The sequence below is a fragment of the Chrysochloris asiatica genome, unplaced genomic scaffold (assembly GCF_000296735.1).
Source record: "Chrysochloris asiatica unplaced genomic scaffold, ChrAsi1.0 scaffold00036, whole genome shotgun sequence".
In the NCBI taxonomy this organism is placed as follows: domain Eukaryota; kingdom Metazoa; phylum Chordata; class Mammalia; order Afrosoricida; family Chrysochloridae; genus Chrysochloris; species Chrysochloris asiatica.
Window position 1 is genome coordinate 15309214 of NW_006408554.1, and position 14399 is coordinate 15323612.

The 14399-nt window shown below is 38.3% G+C and overlaps 1 protein-coding gene across 1 annotated transcript in view; it reads left to right on the forward strand.

Annotated features, from left to right (window-relative positions):
- Positions 1 to 14399, forward strand: part of LOC102836541 (25-hydroxycholesterol 7-alpha-hydroxylase-like) — a 53578-nt gene that overhangs the window by 5386 nt on the left and 33793 nt on the right. Inside the window, exon 2 of the mRNA XM_006860080.1 lies at positions 24 to 160. Coding sequence (XP_006860142.1) covers positions 24 to 160 — 137 coding nt within the window. The remainder of the gene's footprint in view (positions 1 to 23; positions 161 to 14399) is intronic.

The following is a 14399-nucleotide window of genomic DNA, read 5'->3' on the forward strand; positions in this document are numbered from 1 at the left end:
AACATTTTTTTTTTCCCTTATAGGAGACCTGGTGAACCCCCATTAATAACAGGATGGCTTCCTTATCTTGGACAGATCCTGAACTTCCAAAAGGATCCTTTGGCTTTTATAAAAAGTCTTCAAAAGCAGCACGGTGATATTTTCACAATTCTCCTTGGTGGTAAGAAGCACTTCTATGTTTCTTAAATATGCCATAACGTCTCACTTGTATTTTAATGTTTTCTCTAGGTAAAATATTGAATATTCTTTATTATTGTTTCATTTGTAGAGCTAACACAAAGATTACCATGTCTTTCAGCACAGTAATTTTCACACTTGAAAAACAATCAGATTTTCCTGAGAATATCTGGAGAGCCCCACTCTCCTGCCACCGCCTATTTGTTCTGTTTCTTTCTTGTTTAGTCCTTTTAATCAGTGATTCTTATATAATCATAACTAGCAGTAACTAAACTCACTGCCATCAAGTTGATTCAAAATTTTTCAACTGTATATATTTCAACTGAGACTGTAAATCTTTAAGGGAACAGACAACCTCATCTTAATCCCTTGGAGTGACTGGTGAGTTTTGAACCTCCCACCTTGTGGTTAGTACCTCAACACTTATCCCAAAGTACCTGCAGGACTCTATAAACAATTAATTATCATGGGAGTTTTCATGGGAGAACATCGACTTTAAACCATCATTTCATTGCAATAATTACATCTCCTCCATGAATCATCATTCAACAATATTTGCTTCCAAGTGTCTTACTCTTTGTCAATGCCTTCAATGCATCTTGGACTTCTTACTTAGGATCATTGGCTTTGATCATATGTTACCCCTTTTTTTGTTTACATTTTTATTGTGAATTGAGTGATCATTTACATGGTAGAACATCGACTTTATACTCATCATTTCATTGCTTTGATTACCATCTTCTCCATGCATCATCATTCAACAGCATTTGCTTCGGTTCCCTCTTGTTTATTTTATTTTATTTTTTTTTTTTGGCGGGGAGCAGTGTGGAGAGATACATAAAAACACTCAAGAATATATAACAATTTAAACAACCAAAGGGCACATTTTGCAAGCCTGTGTCATGGCTGCCCGCACCCAGTCCCTTTCTTTCCATGAGTTCAGAGTCCTCAGCTGCTCCCTCTTTCCATGTCCTCATCTCTGCCTCCATCTCTTGTGTCTCTGAATTCTGCTTGTGTTCTTCTCCCTTGATGGTCATAAGGTCCTCTGTTTCTGGACTGTAAGATTAACTGCTCCCCCATTTTTGTTACAAAAATTTTACCTTTACAGTTGTGAGAGTCACAATTAGTCATAGTAACAATTACTCACTGTTGAATCATAAGAATCTTATCCCCAGACCCATCTAAACAAGATGGAAAATATTCACTGGGGAATCTACCTTCCCCTGCACACTCTTAAGCTAAACTCCCTCTTGAAAATTGTAAGCCAGTCACTTCATGCCTTTATCATGCCCTCATTTTAGGTAGTCAGTGTTTAAGTTGCCTGTCTATATCTACCCTGTATACAAAGGGGATAGGATGGATACTTGATGTGACGACCCCTTCCCTTTCAGTTGGTATTTTGAGCAACTACATCCATAAGTATAGGTCAAATTCATCAAATTGTAGCAACTTACACTCATTTCCTTTATCAAAAAATGTTTTGTTTTTTTTAAATCTTTCTCTAGTAGAGGTCTGATTATCGAGCCATTGAGGCTAGGTCAAATGGGTCCTGTCTGCAGGTTTGGGCATTCTTGTGCATCTCCCCTCACTTCATATCAGCTAGACACTTCACACTCAGCTTTAGTCCTCTGTGGCTATGTCCTTGTCTGTGGGCTCAGGAGTCTCCCAAGTCTCCCCACACTTCGGACCAACCAGCTCTTCCTCTTCTCTCTCTCATCTCCAGGTCAACAGGAATCTATGGAACATGGCTGATCTCAGCCCATTTCTTCATTGTTATCTTCCCCCTCTTCCACTCACTAGTAGACCAACATGGTCGCCAGCACACTTATATGCCTGCTCATGTGTTCCCTTTGAGTTTCAGTCTTGGTGGGGGGTTTGTCCTGAAGGGGCTTGACTCCCTGGTGAACAACTTGCTTGTTCTTGTAGTAGCCAATCATACTGGCATTTTTGTTTTGGATGTTTCCTGCTGATCCTTCTTTGAAGATGTATCTTCTGTTGCTCTAGCTGTTCCAGGCTGGTCCACTTCTCCTTTCTAGTGGGAATGTCCTACCTTAAAAGGTTCTGGATGGGACTCAGGATTCCACCTAAGATCCTATACCCTGCAAAGGCTCCACAAGAAGCCTGTTTCATTGGGCAAGTTCTAGAACTCCTTTTAGGTATTCTAGTCGTTTATAGGCTGAAGACGAGCTTACAAGCTTTCTGTAATCATGTTTCCCAACATTCCTTTCTATCCCACTCAAGTATTTAGTTTACAATAGTAGGAAAGGAAAACCAATATTCGTAAGACAATCAAGCATCTTAGCATTATTTCCCCTCTTCAGACTATGCCTCAATCCCTGCATCACAGCGCCCTGTTGTTGCAGGTTTGAGCATATATCACTATTTACCTCTGTCCCATTTAGCCCATGGAAACCTGTCTCAGTGTTCCCTTATCGACCTTGTTCTTCCATCCCCTCCCCCTTCTTGTGTATTGCCTTCCCCAACACCCAAAGTATATGTCCAACCCCTCCCCTGTGCTCTACTGTCCCCTTTCCCCACCCTCTCAGACCCCCTCCCCCACCGGTAACCAACAAATAATTTTTTCCCTTTTTGTATGGGTATATGATGTATTTTTTAAATTTTTAAAATATTTGTTATGCTTTAAAATGTTATCCCTCCCACCCACCCCCAACAAATAGTAGTAAGAGTACTACACCCCAAACACCACAGAGCATAGAGAAGAGCAGTGAGGAAAAGCCAGAAAGTTCTTAGCTCATCTTTCTTTAAAATCCATGTTATCCAGCTGTATCAGTATCTCTAGCTGCATAGTCAACCTCCAAAAAATGCAATGCTTAGAACAACAACAGGTCATGCATGGTGTCATTTACATGGGTGGCTATAGTCATCTGGTCACTTGACTGGGATTGGATTGTCCAAGATGGTTTCATCACATGCTTGGCTAGGCTTCCTTGTGTTCATGGTCTTTTATTCTCAAGAAGGTTGCCTTAGGCTTCCCTACATGAAAGCAAGTATTTCATGAGTGTGACAAGAAAAGGTGTAAGACCTCATTTCCAGTTTAGCCTAGCATAGATCATGACTAGCCTCAATCCAAATGTAGGAAACAGGCTCTATGTCTTCCAGGGAAGAGTGGCAGAGTCAGCAAGAAGCCCCGGAACAGGGATCCAATGATTTATCATGGCAACCTTTGCACACAGTCTCCCCACCACGCAGGCTACTTATTTTTCATTTGCTCCTCCTCTTGTGCCATTGATGCCCTGAGAGGCTCTCTAGCCTACATCATCCAAACTTCCTTGCCTGGTACCTTCTGCCTGAGTAGAATAGAAGGACAGGAAGTGACTCCAGCTGTCACTGGACTCTGGAAACAGTTCATACTCTTATCTTTTCTTCATGAAAAAACTGAAGACTTCAGCTATAATCTCACTTGTTGGTGTTCTTGTTGTTGTTGTTGTTGTTAGGTGTTGTTGAGTTTGTTCTGAGTCATAGTATGTTGTTGTTGTTATGTGCTGTGGAGTCAGTTCCAACTCATAGTGACCCTACACAGGGTTTCCGAGGCTGTAACTCTTTACGGGAGCATAAAGCCTCATCTTTCTCCGGCGGAACAGCTGGCAGTTTTGAACTGCTGACCTTAAGGTTCACAGCCCAATTCATAACCACTATACCACCAGTACAGAACAGAACTTCCCAGTCTGGTGCCAGCCTCACATTCATCCCATTGTTGCAGTCACTGTGTCAATCCATCTCATTGAGGTCTTCCTTTTTTGTCTTTTTGCTGACCCTCTACTTCACTAAGCATGATGTCCTTCTTCAGCAACAAGTCCTTTCTGATAACCTGTCCTAAGTATGTGACATGAAGTCTCTTCATCCTCACTACTAAGGAGCATTCTGTCTGTACGTCTTCCAAAAGAGATTAGTATATTTCTTTTGCTGTCCATGGTATATTCCGTATTCTTCACCAACACCATAATTTAAAGGCATCAATTCTTCAGTCTTCCTCATTCGTTGTCCAACATTCGCATTCATCTAAGGCACACCTTTGTCTTCAAAGTGACATCTTTGCATTTGAACAGTTTAAAGAGGTCTTTTGGTGGAGATATGTCATTTGATTTACTGACAGCTGCTTCCATGAGCATAGATAGTGGATTCAATAAAATGAAGTTCTTCAGTCTTTTTCCATTATCATGATGTTGCTTATTGGTTCAGCTGGGGTGAATTTTCATTTTCTTTATTTTGAGGTATAATTTATACTGAAGACTGTAGCTAAATTTATCAGTAAGTGCTTCAAATCCTTTTCAGTTTCAGCAAACAAGGTTGTGTGATCTGCACATCTCAGATTGTTAATGAGTCTTTCTCTAATCTGACTGCTTCATCCTTCTTCATATAATCCAGTTTCTTGTGTTATTTGCTCAGTATATAGATCTAATAAGGATCAAAACAGGATACAATGTTGACACACAGTTTTCCTGATTTTAAATCACTCAGTATACCCTGTTATATTCAAATGACTGTCTCTTGATTCTACATGAACACAATAAAATGTTCCAGAATTGCCTTTCTTCACAACATTATACATAATTTGTTATGATCCACATAGTTGAATGCCTTTACATGGTAAATAAAACACAGGTAAACATCTCACTTAGACTTTCACGTGCCTACCAAAGGTACCCACATCTTGCAACTATCCTTATTACCTTTCCTTCAGTTTCAAAGAATGCTCAAGACAATTTATTTACCTGCCCATGAGCCTTTCTCCCACCTACTCTGGGATGGTACTCCATTATTCATTCTTCTCACACAGGTATCTTCATGGCTTTTTTCTCTCTTGGTATATATTGTTGTTGTTAAGTGCCATTAAGTCCATTCCAACTCATTCAAACCTATACAGGGTACCAAGGTTGTAAATCTTTGCAGGAGCAGAACACCTCGTCATTCTCCTGTGGAGCAGCTGGTGAGCTCAAACTGCTGACCTTGTGGTTCACAATCCAGTGCTTATCCTACAGAGTCACTATGCTCCCTTTAGTATAAGCTTCTCCTATAATTTCCCTTTAGGTGCTATTCACTGCTTTTTTCTTCTTTTGTTTTCTCATTTATTTTCCTCAGATTTCTCAAGAGATTTACCTCTATTTGCTGCCTCTACTTTCTTATCTTCTGCTGTTGCTATTGTTGTGTGCCACCAAGCTTATCTCCTAAAGAACCCCTAACTGTGAGCAGTCTCTGCCTTCATGGGTTTTCCCCTTACTGGACTTCTCAGCCTGGTTTGACATTACTTCCTTCCAAAAACATTCTCTTCCTTGATCTCCATGATGCTGCACTTGCAGGTTCTTCCACTGACTTGAAATTTCTTGTCCAGACCATTTTTATGCATGTCTCTTTCTGTGTTCAACCCCTTATATCTTTCTCTAGCCAGTTTTTGAAATGTGCATTCTATTCCTAGAGGGCCAGGAATTTCTTCTGTCTTTAATTGCTTTACTGAATTTCAGAGGCAACATTTAGCTTTGACTTGTACAAACATAGTGTAGTGAGGGGAAGTGGTCAGGGGAAGCTTTAAGAGGAAATGATACTTTATGAATGAGTCTATCCCAAGCCCGAAGACACTGACCTGGCCACTGAGATTTAAAGTTAAGAATGAAGCAGCCATCAGATCTAAAGAAGGGGGAGGTGTGCGCAAACTCCTAGACTTGCAGACAGTACCCATTGGACCTAGTGTGGACAGTTTGCTGACCATAATTTGACCAGATGAAAATAAAGAAGTGTGATACAGGGAGCAAATGTAAATTGCTACAACCTGATCAACTGGACCTTTGATTATGGCTGAGACTGTTCAAAATTCCAACCAAATAGGGAAGGATTTTCCACATTAAGGATCAAGCATGTCTCCTCAGTGCATGGACTAATAGGTATGGGCAACTTAGACTTCATCTACTAAAGTTGGGGGGCTACAAAGGTATGAAGTGGCTGGCTTACAAGCTTTCATTAAGGTACTTAGTGTCAGAACACAGGGAGTAAGACAGAAACCCAACTGAATAATTTCCCTCCTCTCCAGATAGGTCTGGTAATGAGGGGAAGAAGACTTTATGATACAATTGCGAATAATTGTTTTCAGCTCTAATGGCGATTGTCACAACTGTAAATGTAGAAGAGGTGCAGCTAAAAGGGAGAGCAGTTAATCTGTCATTTCAGGAACAGGAGACCCTAAGACATTCAAGATGGAAGAACATGAGAGGAGTGAGGGATCCTAACCAGAAAAGCGGTGCCAACAGAGTTGGTGGCAGAGGTGATGGCCTAGAGAGAGAGCACAGGAAGGGAGTATAGGCCCATGGACTGAGAGAAGCAGCATGCCTGGGGGCAAGAGGCTAGCTTGGAAAATGTGCCCTTTGGACATTTAAACAAATATATGTTTACAATGTGGTATTTGTACATACACACAAAAAGGTAATAGAGGTAAATACTGTTGCCTAAGGGTCCATGAAAGGTATTGTAATCATTACAGTAATCTGCTGAATATAAAAATGGTGATCTGATCTGTAAGCCTTCTCTCATTCAATACACAATAAGAGCTTTAAAAAAAAAAAAAAAAAAGCTTCCTATATTGAGCCAGATGAAGAACAGTATTTCAACACAAAGAATAGCAGAAAACATGGAGGCACAAGAGAGCCTTCCATGTGAGGGGGAAACTTCAAATACATATATATGAGTCAGTTCTGACTCATAGAAGCCCTATATGTAGCATTTCCAAGGAGCACCTAATGAGCTTGAACTGCTGACCTTATGGTTCACAGTCCAGTGCTGATCCTACAGTGCTTTTTTTTTTTTTTTTTTGGTGTTATAGGATCAGCACTGAACTGTGAACCACAAGGTCAGCTGTTCAAACCCACCAACTGTTCCGCAGAAACCCTACACTGGGTCTCTGTGAGATGGAAATGACTCCATGGCACTTAACAACAACACCTATTTTGGTACTGTCATTTTAAGATTATCATAAAAAAATCAATAAAAGCTCATAGCAAACCTACAGATAGGGTGAAACTGCCCTGTAGGATTTGCAAGGCTGTTCCTCTTTACAGAAACAAACAGTCACATCTTTCTTCGGCAGAGCACCTAGTAGGTTCAAACTTCTGACTTTACAGTTAGCAAGCAAGAATTTAACCGCGGTGCCACCAATACTTATCTTTAATATTTTGGGGAAAATACAAATACTTAAACTGGATGAAATTTAATAAGCATGCTTGAATTCTCACATGAAGAGTTACTATTAGTTTCATCCCAACTTTCTCCTCTGCCTGACAGCTGGCAAGTTTTTCCAACAATCATTGTATGCACTCTGGTTTCAGAAAAATTGAAATCTTTAAAAAGAAAAGTCGTGAATATTAGAAATATAGGACATGTAGTTTACAACTCAGTTCTCACATGACTCACGAAGATCCCCAGCTCTCCAGACTCCTGTCTTCCCTTGTGATCATGCACCATTAATGAATGCACCACATTGTTTGAAATTGTCCACTCATATGCCAAGTCTTTCCATGCCCTGTTTTCTCTTTCTGTTCTTTGTGCTGTAGTGACTGGCTGGAATGGACGCATCTTTCAACACTATGGTCAACATTATGGTTAAGCATCATTCCTCCCAGAAACCTCCATTGACCATCTCCCCACCCTATGCTATGTTTGGTGGCTCTTTTCCAGGCCCTAATTACTCCCAACGTCACATATGTCACTTTGTGGTTTTTAAATGCCAAGGAGTCGGTTCTGACTCAAAGCAACCCTGTATAGGGTTTCCAAGGAGTGCCTGGTGGGTTTGAACTGCCACCGTAAATTTCAAACCAACCTTGCGATCCAGTGCTTTATCCTACAGTGCCACACCAGGACTCCACATCTGTGATTGTTGTTAAGTGCTGTCAAGTCAGTTCCAACTAATAGCAACCTTGTATAGGGTTTCCAAGGAGTGGCTGGTGAGTTTGAACCACTGATCTTGCAGTTCAAACTGACCTTAAGGTCAAGTGCTTATCCTACAGTGCCACACCAGGACTCCTCCTGTCATAGTACATCTGTCATAGTATTTAATTACTTTGAATGTATTTGCTAATTCCCTTTTCTGCCTCACTTCATTATTCTGTTAGTTCCTATGTTGTCAACATTTAGTTCATAAGTCAGCATTGGTTGGTGTACAATACATACTGGATGAGTAAATTCCTAATACTTTAGAACTGATGAAATGCTAGCATACAAAAAGGACCATAACTGGCACCTCAATTATAAATCAGATTTTGGTTTTGTAATTCCATAACTACGTGCTTAAAAAAAAAAAAAAAAAAGTTTACAGAAGCTATAACAAATCATTGAAATGTTCACTTTTCTTTTTATTGCATTATGCCAATATAACCTAAGATGATTAAGTAGAAATATGGGACGGCTTTGAATAATTTTACTCACTTTTCAAAAACAACCAATTTGTGCTGACACTTGATAACTTAAGCCAAGATACTATGATGCATGCTGAACCTCAAGTGTCGAAATAATTTGACCACGATTATGTTTTTGAAGCCAATGGTGAACAACCACATTTGAATATTTACTACTACTTCCCTCTTGCCTCTTAGTAGAGTTTGAATAAATTCTTGTCAACAAATCCTGCTAATGTATATGGTTCTAATGATTTCTTTGCAAAAGTATCTCATTTGGAAAATGTGAAACAAGAAACAGAGTCCTCTGTCCTGGTCCCACAATGGGATCTCAATGAATGTATGTTCTTGCATGATGAGCAAATGATTGTCATCCTGAAAAGTCTCAAAGGACATGGATGTCATTTTAATAAAGAAATTAAAAGGTACATCTTTTCATGAGAAACCATGTAAATTTGTGACCTGTAACAGAAAACAGTTCTCTAATTGGTTTTGTGTGGTGGTGCAGTGGAACCAATTTCCCTGAACACCACCCCAGCGAAGCTCCACTGTACATCATTGTCAGCAGCTCAGGGAATTACCCTAATAAGAAGGGGACTATGTAAATGTGACCACCCTCAAGAAACTAAAAAGTTAGTTCATATTCCTCTCCCCCAACTAATATTATCAGCTTAAGAGTTTTTAAAAATCTGCTGAAGAATGGCTAAATGTGGACTTTGAAACCTCATAATTATGGTAAATTTATTTAAAATTAAATTAGTCTTATATTTGATGACAGGGCATTTATATTCCCAATAGTCAAACAGTTGTCCTTAATTCTCAGAGCTAGGTCTTTGTGTAGCACTGAGTTTTGGAAATCAAAAATCAATGTCTAGTGACCTAGATTTCAAAGTTACATACAAGACATCAGGCTAAATAACTGCTTTTTGGTTTTTTAAAACATTTTAACAACATATTTCACATCATATAACTTTGCCTTCCTACAGGAATTAATTTTAATGTAAATGGAAAGGCTTTTGACTTAGTAAAGAATTCTGTAAGTTTGTCTGTTCCCATAAAGATTTACAGCCTCAGAAACCCTGTGCAGGGTCGCTATGAGTTGGAACCGACTCCACGGCACATAACAAAAACAACAACAACAACAATTGTGGCACTGTAGGATAAGCACTGGACTGCTAACTGTAAGGTCAGTGGTTCAAGTCCAGAAGGCACTCCTCACGAGAAAAATAAGACTTTCTGCTACCACAGAGATTTATAACCTCAGAAACCTTATGTAGAGTCACTATGAATTTGAACCAACTGGGCGGCACTTATCAACCACAAAGAATATAGAAATACTAGAGCTAATATCTTAGACACAGTTTTTAAAAAGGGAAGGAAATGAAATCATTGGCCAGGAAGACATTAAAATTTGGACTGCATGTCACATAAATTTACTAGTGAGAAGGATGATTTTCTATTGTATTTTTTCAGAAGTGGGTTCCATTTTGATATTAACATTTTAAGCAAATGTAAACACTGAACTTCTTTAAATCAATATTTGTTTTGTATGAACAGCTGACAGCATTATTTTCTTTTTTCAAAATATGGCAAAAGATACTGTTTCTACCTTGTGATTTTTGTGAACTATGCAACATAACTGTTAACACTTGGCATTCATCTACATAAAACCACACACCAGCAAAAGTTAATTTTACTCTGAGAACACATAGCCTTCAGAATAACTTTGCAGATTTCCTTTGTTAAAGAAATTGAAATTCATTTTATGAATGTATGTGTTTCCCTGTCTGATTAAGGATCACAAAGAAACTCTTGATTTTGCATCTCACATTAGCAGATGGTGGACAGATGGTTTAAATTAATATTAATTTTGAAAAACTTAGCCTAAATTGTTTATACTAAAGATTAAAAGTTGGAAAGCCAGCTAACATCTCTTGGGTTGTTAGTACTTCCAAATCCACTTGAAAAATAAAATCCAGAAAATTAAAGAATCTACTTCTAAAAAACATGCAACTCTGCCAGAAAGATCATAGATAAAATACAATGCCACGATGTTTAAAAAATTAAAAGAAGAACAAATAGAGATACTAGAAAGTAAAATGCCTTAGAAACATAGAGGGAATTTTTATCTACAAATTGCTTGAAAATAATCAATAGTGATTTTTTTTTTTATGCACACAAAAATGTGAATTTTAGAAACAATTTATTAATAATTGGTGCTCTCACAAAACATATTGCAGTCAAGTCTTCTTCCTCAATGCTTTTGTCCTTGTTGTTACTTGTCATCTAGTTGACTCTGACTCATGGAGACCCTATGTGTCCAGAGTAGAACTGCTCTATAAGCTTTCCAAAGATGTGACCTTTCAGAAGCAGATCTCCAGTCCTGTCTAATGAAGCCCCTCTGGGTGGGTTTGAACCACTAACCTTTCAGCTGTTGGCTAGTAGTTGAGCTCTTAATAATTTGTGCCTCTTCCAAAGCCTATTTCCTCAATATACCTTTAAGTTGAAATTAACCTCATGGTTTCTGCTCCTATTTTCATCACCAAAGAGTACAAGAGAGTGAGAATAAGACAGAGGAAAAGAAGAAATAAAAGAGAGAATTTATAAAGACCTGCAGACAAAATGAAAACTTCCCTATGCACACAGCATGTACATCAGTAGCACCAATGGCAGGTGGCCCATGTTGTTATGACCGAACATGTTTTTGTCTTTCCACTTAGATTTGGATGAATATAGAAAGTTGGTAGGAGAAAAAAAAAAAAAATTCAACGTTATTTTCTAAAGATTGTGTGTTTTACAAATTGCATCTTTTATACACGTTCTGATTTTTAGTGAGTGATTTAAAATAACTGTACACGATATTTACCAAAACCCTTTCATTTAGTGCAAGGAAAAAAGTATGACTCACCACCTGTGAAAATCTACAGCTTTGCCTAGAATCATGTCTTTGGCAAAATAAGAAAATTGACCTTTTTTCCCAGTTATTTGCCTGGCTGATATTGAAAATTTTATTTCATTAAATTTCTATGGTGAAGTAGAGATCATAAAATATGCCTACATCCAGTTGATTCCCTTTTGAGCTCCCCAAAGGGGGGAAAAAATCCAGTTTACCTTGTCAGTGAGAGTTTTAGGATATGACCAGACTTTATAGTCACTTCTAACTTTAGTCTAGATTGGGCTGCCTTATTAAATGAACCAAGGGACAATGCAGTGAATAAAAATTAATTCATAAGAGAATCATTCTTAGAAAGATTTCATAGCATATGTGCTTTTGTATATCACAAACACTTAGATTATCTTTTAAAATTGTGAAATAAAGACATTTATTCTGTTTCTAGGATTCAACTGAAAATTGTATAAAATTTTAATTGTAGGCATTGAATGTAATTTATGTGGTGCATTTGAGTTACCATGCATAACAAGTAAGAAGCTGTTTGTTCATCTAAGCGAGATGACACACACACACAGAGGAAATGATGAGGTAAAGAGCAAAGTTTAAATAATTCTAGAAGCTTTAATACCTAGTTATTTAGTGTCTTAAATGTGTGTTCTTGGAAAGGATGGGTTTATGAAATGTCATTATTAAATAATATTTCCATAATACTTATGGTGTGGTGCTGTAAGACAGGCACGGTACTTCTAACCACAAAGTCAGCAATTCAAACCCACCAGTCGATCCTCAGGGTGGCTGAGTCAGAACAAACTCAATGGCACTTAACAAAAACAACCCTTCTATTTAGAATGAATGTTAAAATCCTACTGTAGGAAGATGAAGCCAGCAGAGTATAATAATGGAAAAGAATGCTATAAGGGAAATTACTTCTTGCCCAGGTTCTGCTAATACAAAAAGTACCATGACCTTGACCCTTAACCCCACTTGACTTTCTTTAGCTTTTTCAACTGTATTATGAAAATGCATAAGTTGAATGAGGCAATCTCTAAGGTTTCTGCCAGCTCTGAGTGACAGAACACAGTATGAGCTGTCTCAGTGTGCCTCCTTATGAGAAGCACGCCTTATGAATCAGAACTATCCAGGGATTTGTTTTTTAACAGTCTCCTTGATTCTTTTAATTAGATAATGTTGGCCAATGCTGATATATGGCGAAGACAAAATGGCACCTTCTCAATGATCACTTGTTGATATTTTCAGGCAGAATGAGACATATTCCACTATCTGTTCCCTTTCACACATCTGCTCTATTCACTATTCATACAGATATCACAATTTGTTTGCAGCTTTTTTCCTCAAGAGGGAAGGGGTCCAACGGAGTGTCTGAATCTCCATAAATATTGAATAAATGGGTTCTAATTTGGAATCCTGTTTCAATCACGAATTATTTATGTGACCTTAAACAAAATATTAAATCTCCCTGAGCCATTATTTTTCCTATATTAAAATGAAAATGCTGGCATTTGTGATTTGTTGTTAATGTTAAATTAGGTATTTGTTCGTGAGTACCTGGCTCGAAACAAAAGGTGGGTAGTTCAAATTCATCAGTCACTTCTGGGAGGGGGCGAGGGGAGAGCAGGGAGAGGAGGCAGTCTGCTTCCATAAAGATTTGTTGTTGTTGTTGTTAGTTGTGTCAGTTCCGACTCATATGGACCCTGTGCACAACAGAATGAAATGCTGCCTGGTTCTGTGCCATCCTCACAATTATTGTTTTGTCTGAGATTATTACGGATGCCACTGAGCCAATCCATTTCGTTGGGGGTATTCCTCTTTTTTGCTGACACTCTTCTTTATCAAACATGATGCCCTTCCCCAGGGACTTGTTCCTCCTGATAACACGTCCAAAGTATGAGAGACTAAGTCTCCCAATTCAGACTTCTAAGGAACATTCTGGCTGTACTTCTTCCAAGACAGGTTTGTTCTTCTGGCAGTCCATGGAACCTTCATAACTCAAATGCATCAATTCTTCTATGGTCTTCCATATTCATTGTCCAACTTTCACATGCATGTGAGGCTATTGAAAAACCACGGCTTGCACCTTAGTCCTCAAACTGATATCTTTGCTCTTGAACACTTTAAAAGGTCTTGTGCAGCAGACTTGAATAATGCAACACATAGTTTGATTTCTTGACTGCTGCTTTCATGAGCATTATTGTGGATTCAAACAAATTGAAGTCTTCGATAACTTAAGTCTTTTCTTCATTTATCATGATGTAAGTATTTGTGTAATTGTGAGGATTCTTGTTTTCTCTACATTGAGGTACAATCCATACTGAAGGATGTAGTCTTTGATCTTCATCAGTAAGTATTTTAAGTCCTCTTCACTTTCAGCAAGCAAGGTTGTATCATCTGCATATCACAGGTTGTTATTGAGTCTTCCTCCAATCCTGTTGCCACGTTTTCTTCATATAACCCAGCTTTTTGGATTATTTGCTCTGCATACAGATTAAATAAGTATGATGAGAGGCTACAATCCTAGCACACACCTTTCCTGATCAGTACTATCCCAGTATCATTTTGTTGTATTTAAAAGACTGCCTCTTGGTCTATGTACAGGTTCCTCATGGGCACAATTAAATGTTCTGGGATACCTATTCTTTGCAATGTTATCTATAGATTTACAGCCTTGGAAATCCTATGAAGCAGTTCTACTCAGTCCTGTAGGTCACTATGAATAGAAATTGACAAGATGGTAGTGGGTTTGTTTCCTAATGCATTATATAATTTGACTAAAGCTAAAGTGATACCATGTCTGAGAAAAACTATGAAACTTAAATAAAACTAATGAAATAGTATCTTGCCACTTTGGTTTTGTTTTTCTTTGTTCTATTTGTTTCATTGTGGGCAGATATGAGAATTGGTTAAGTCAATGGATA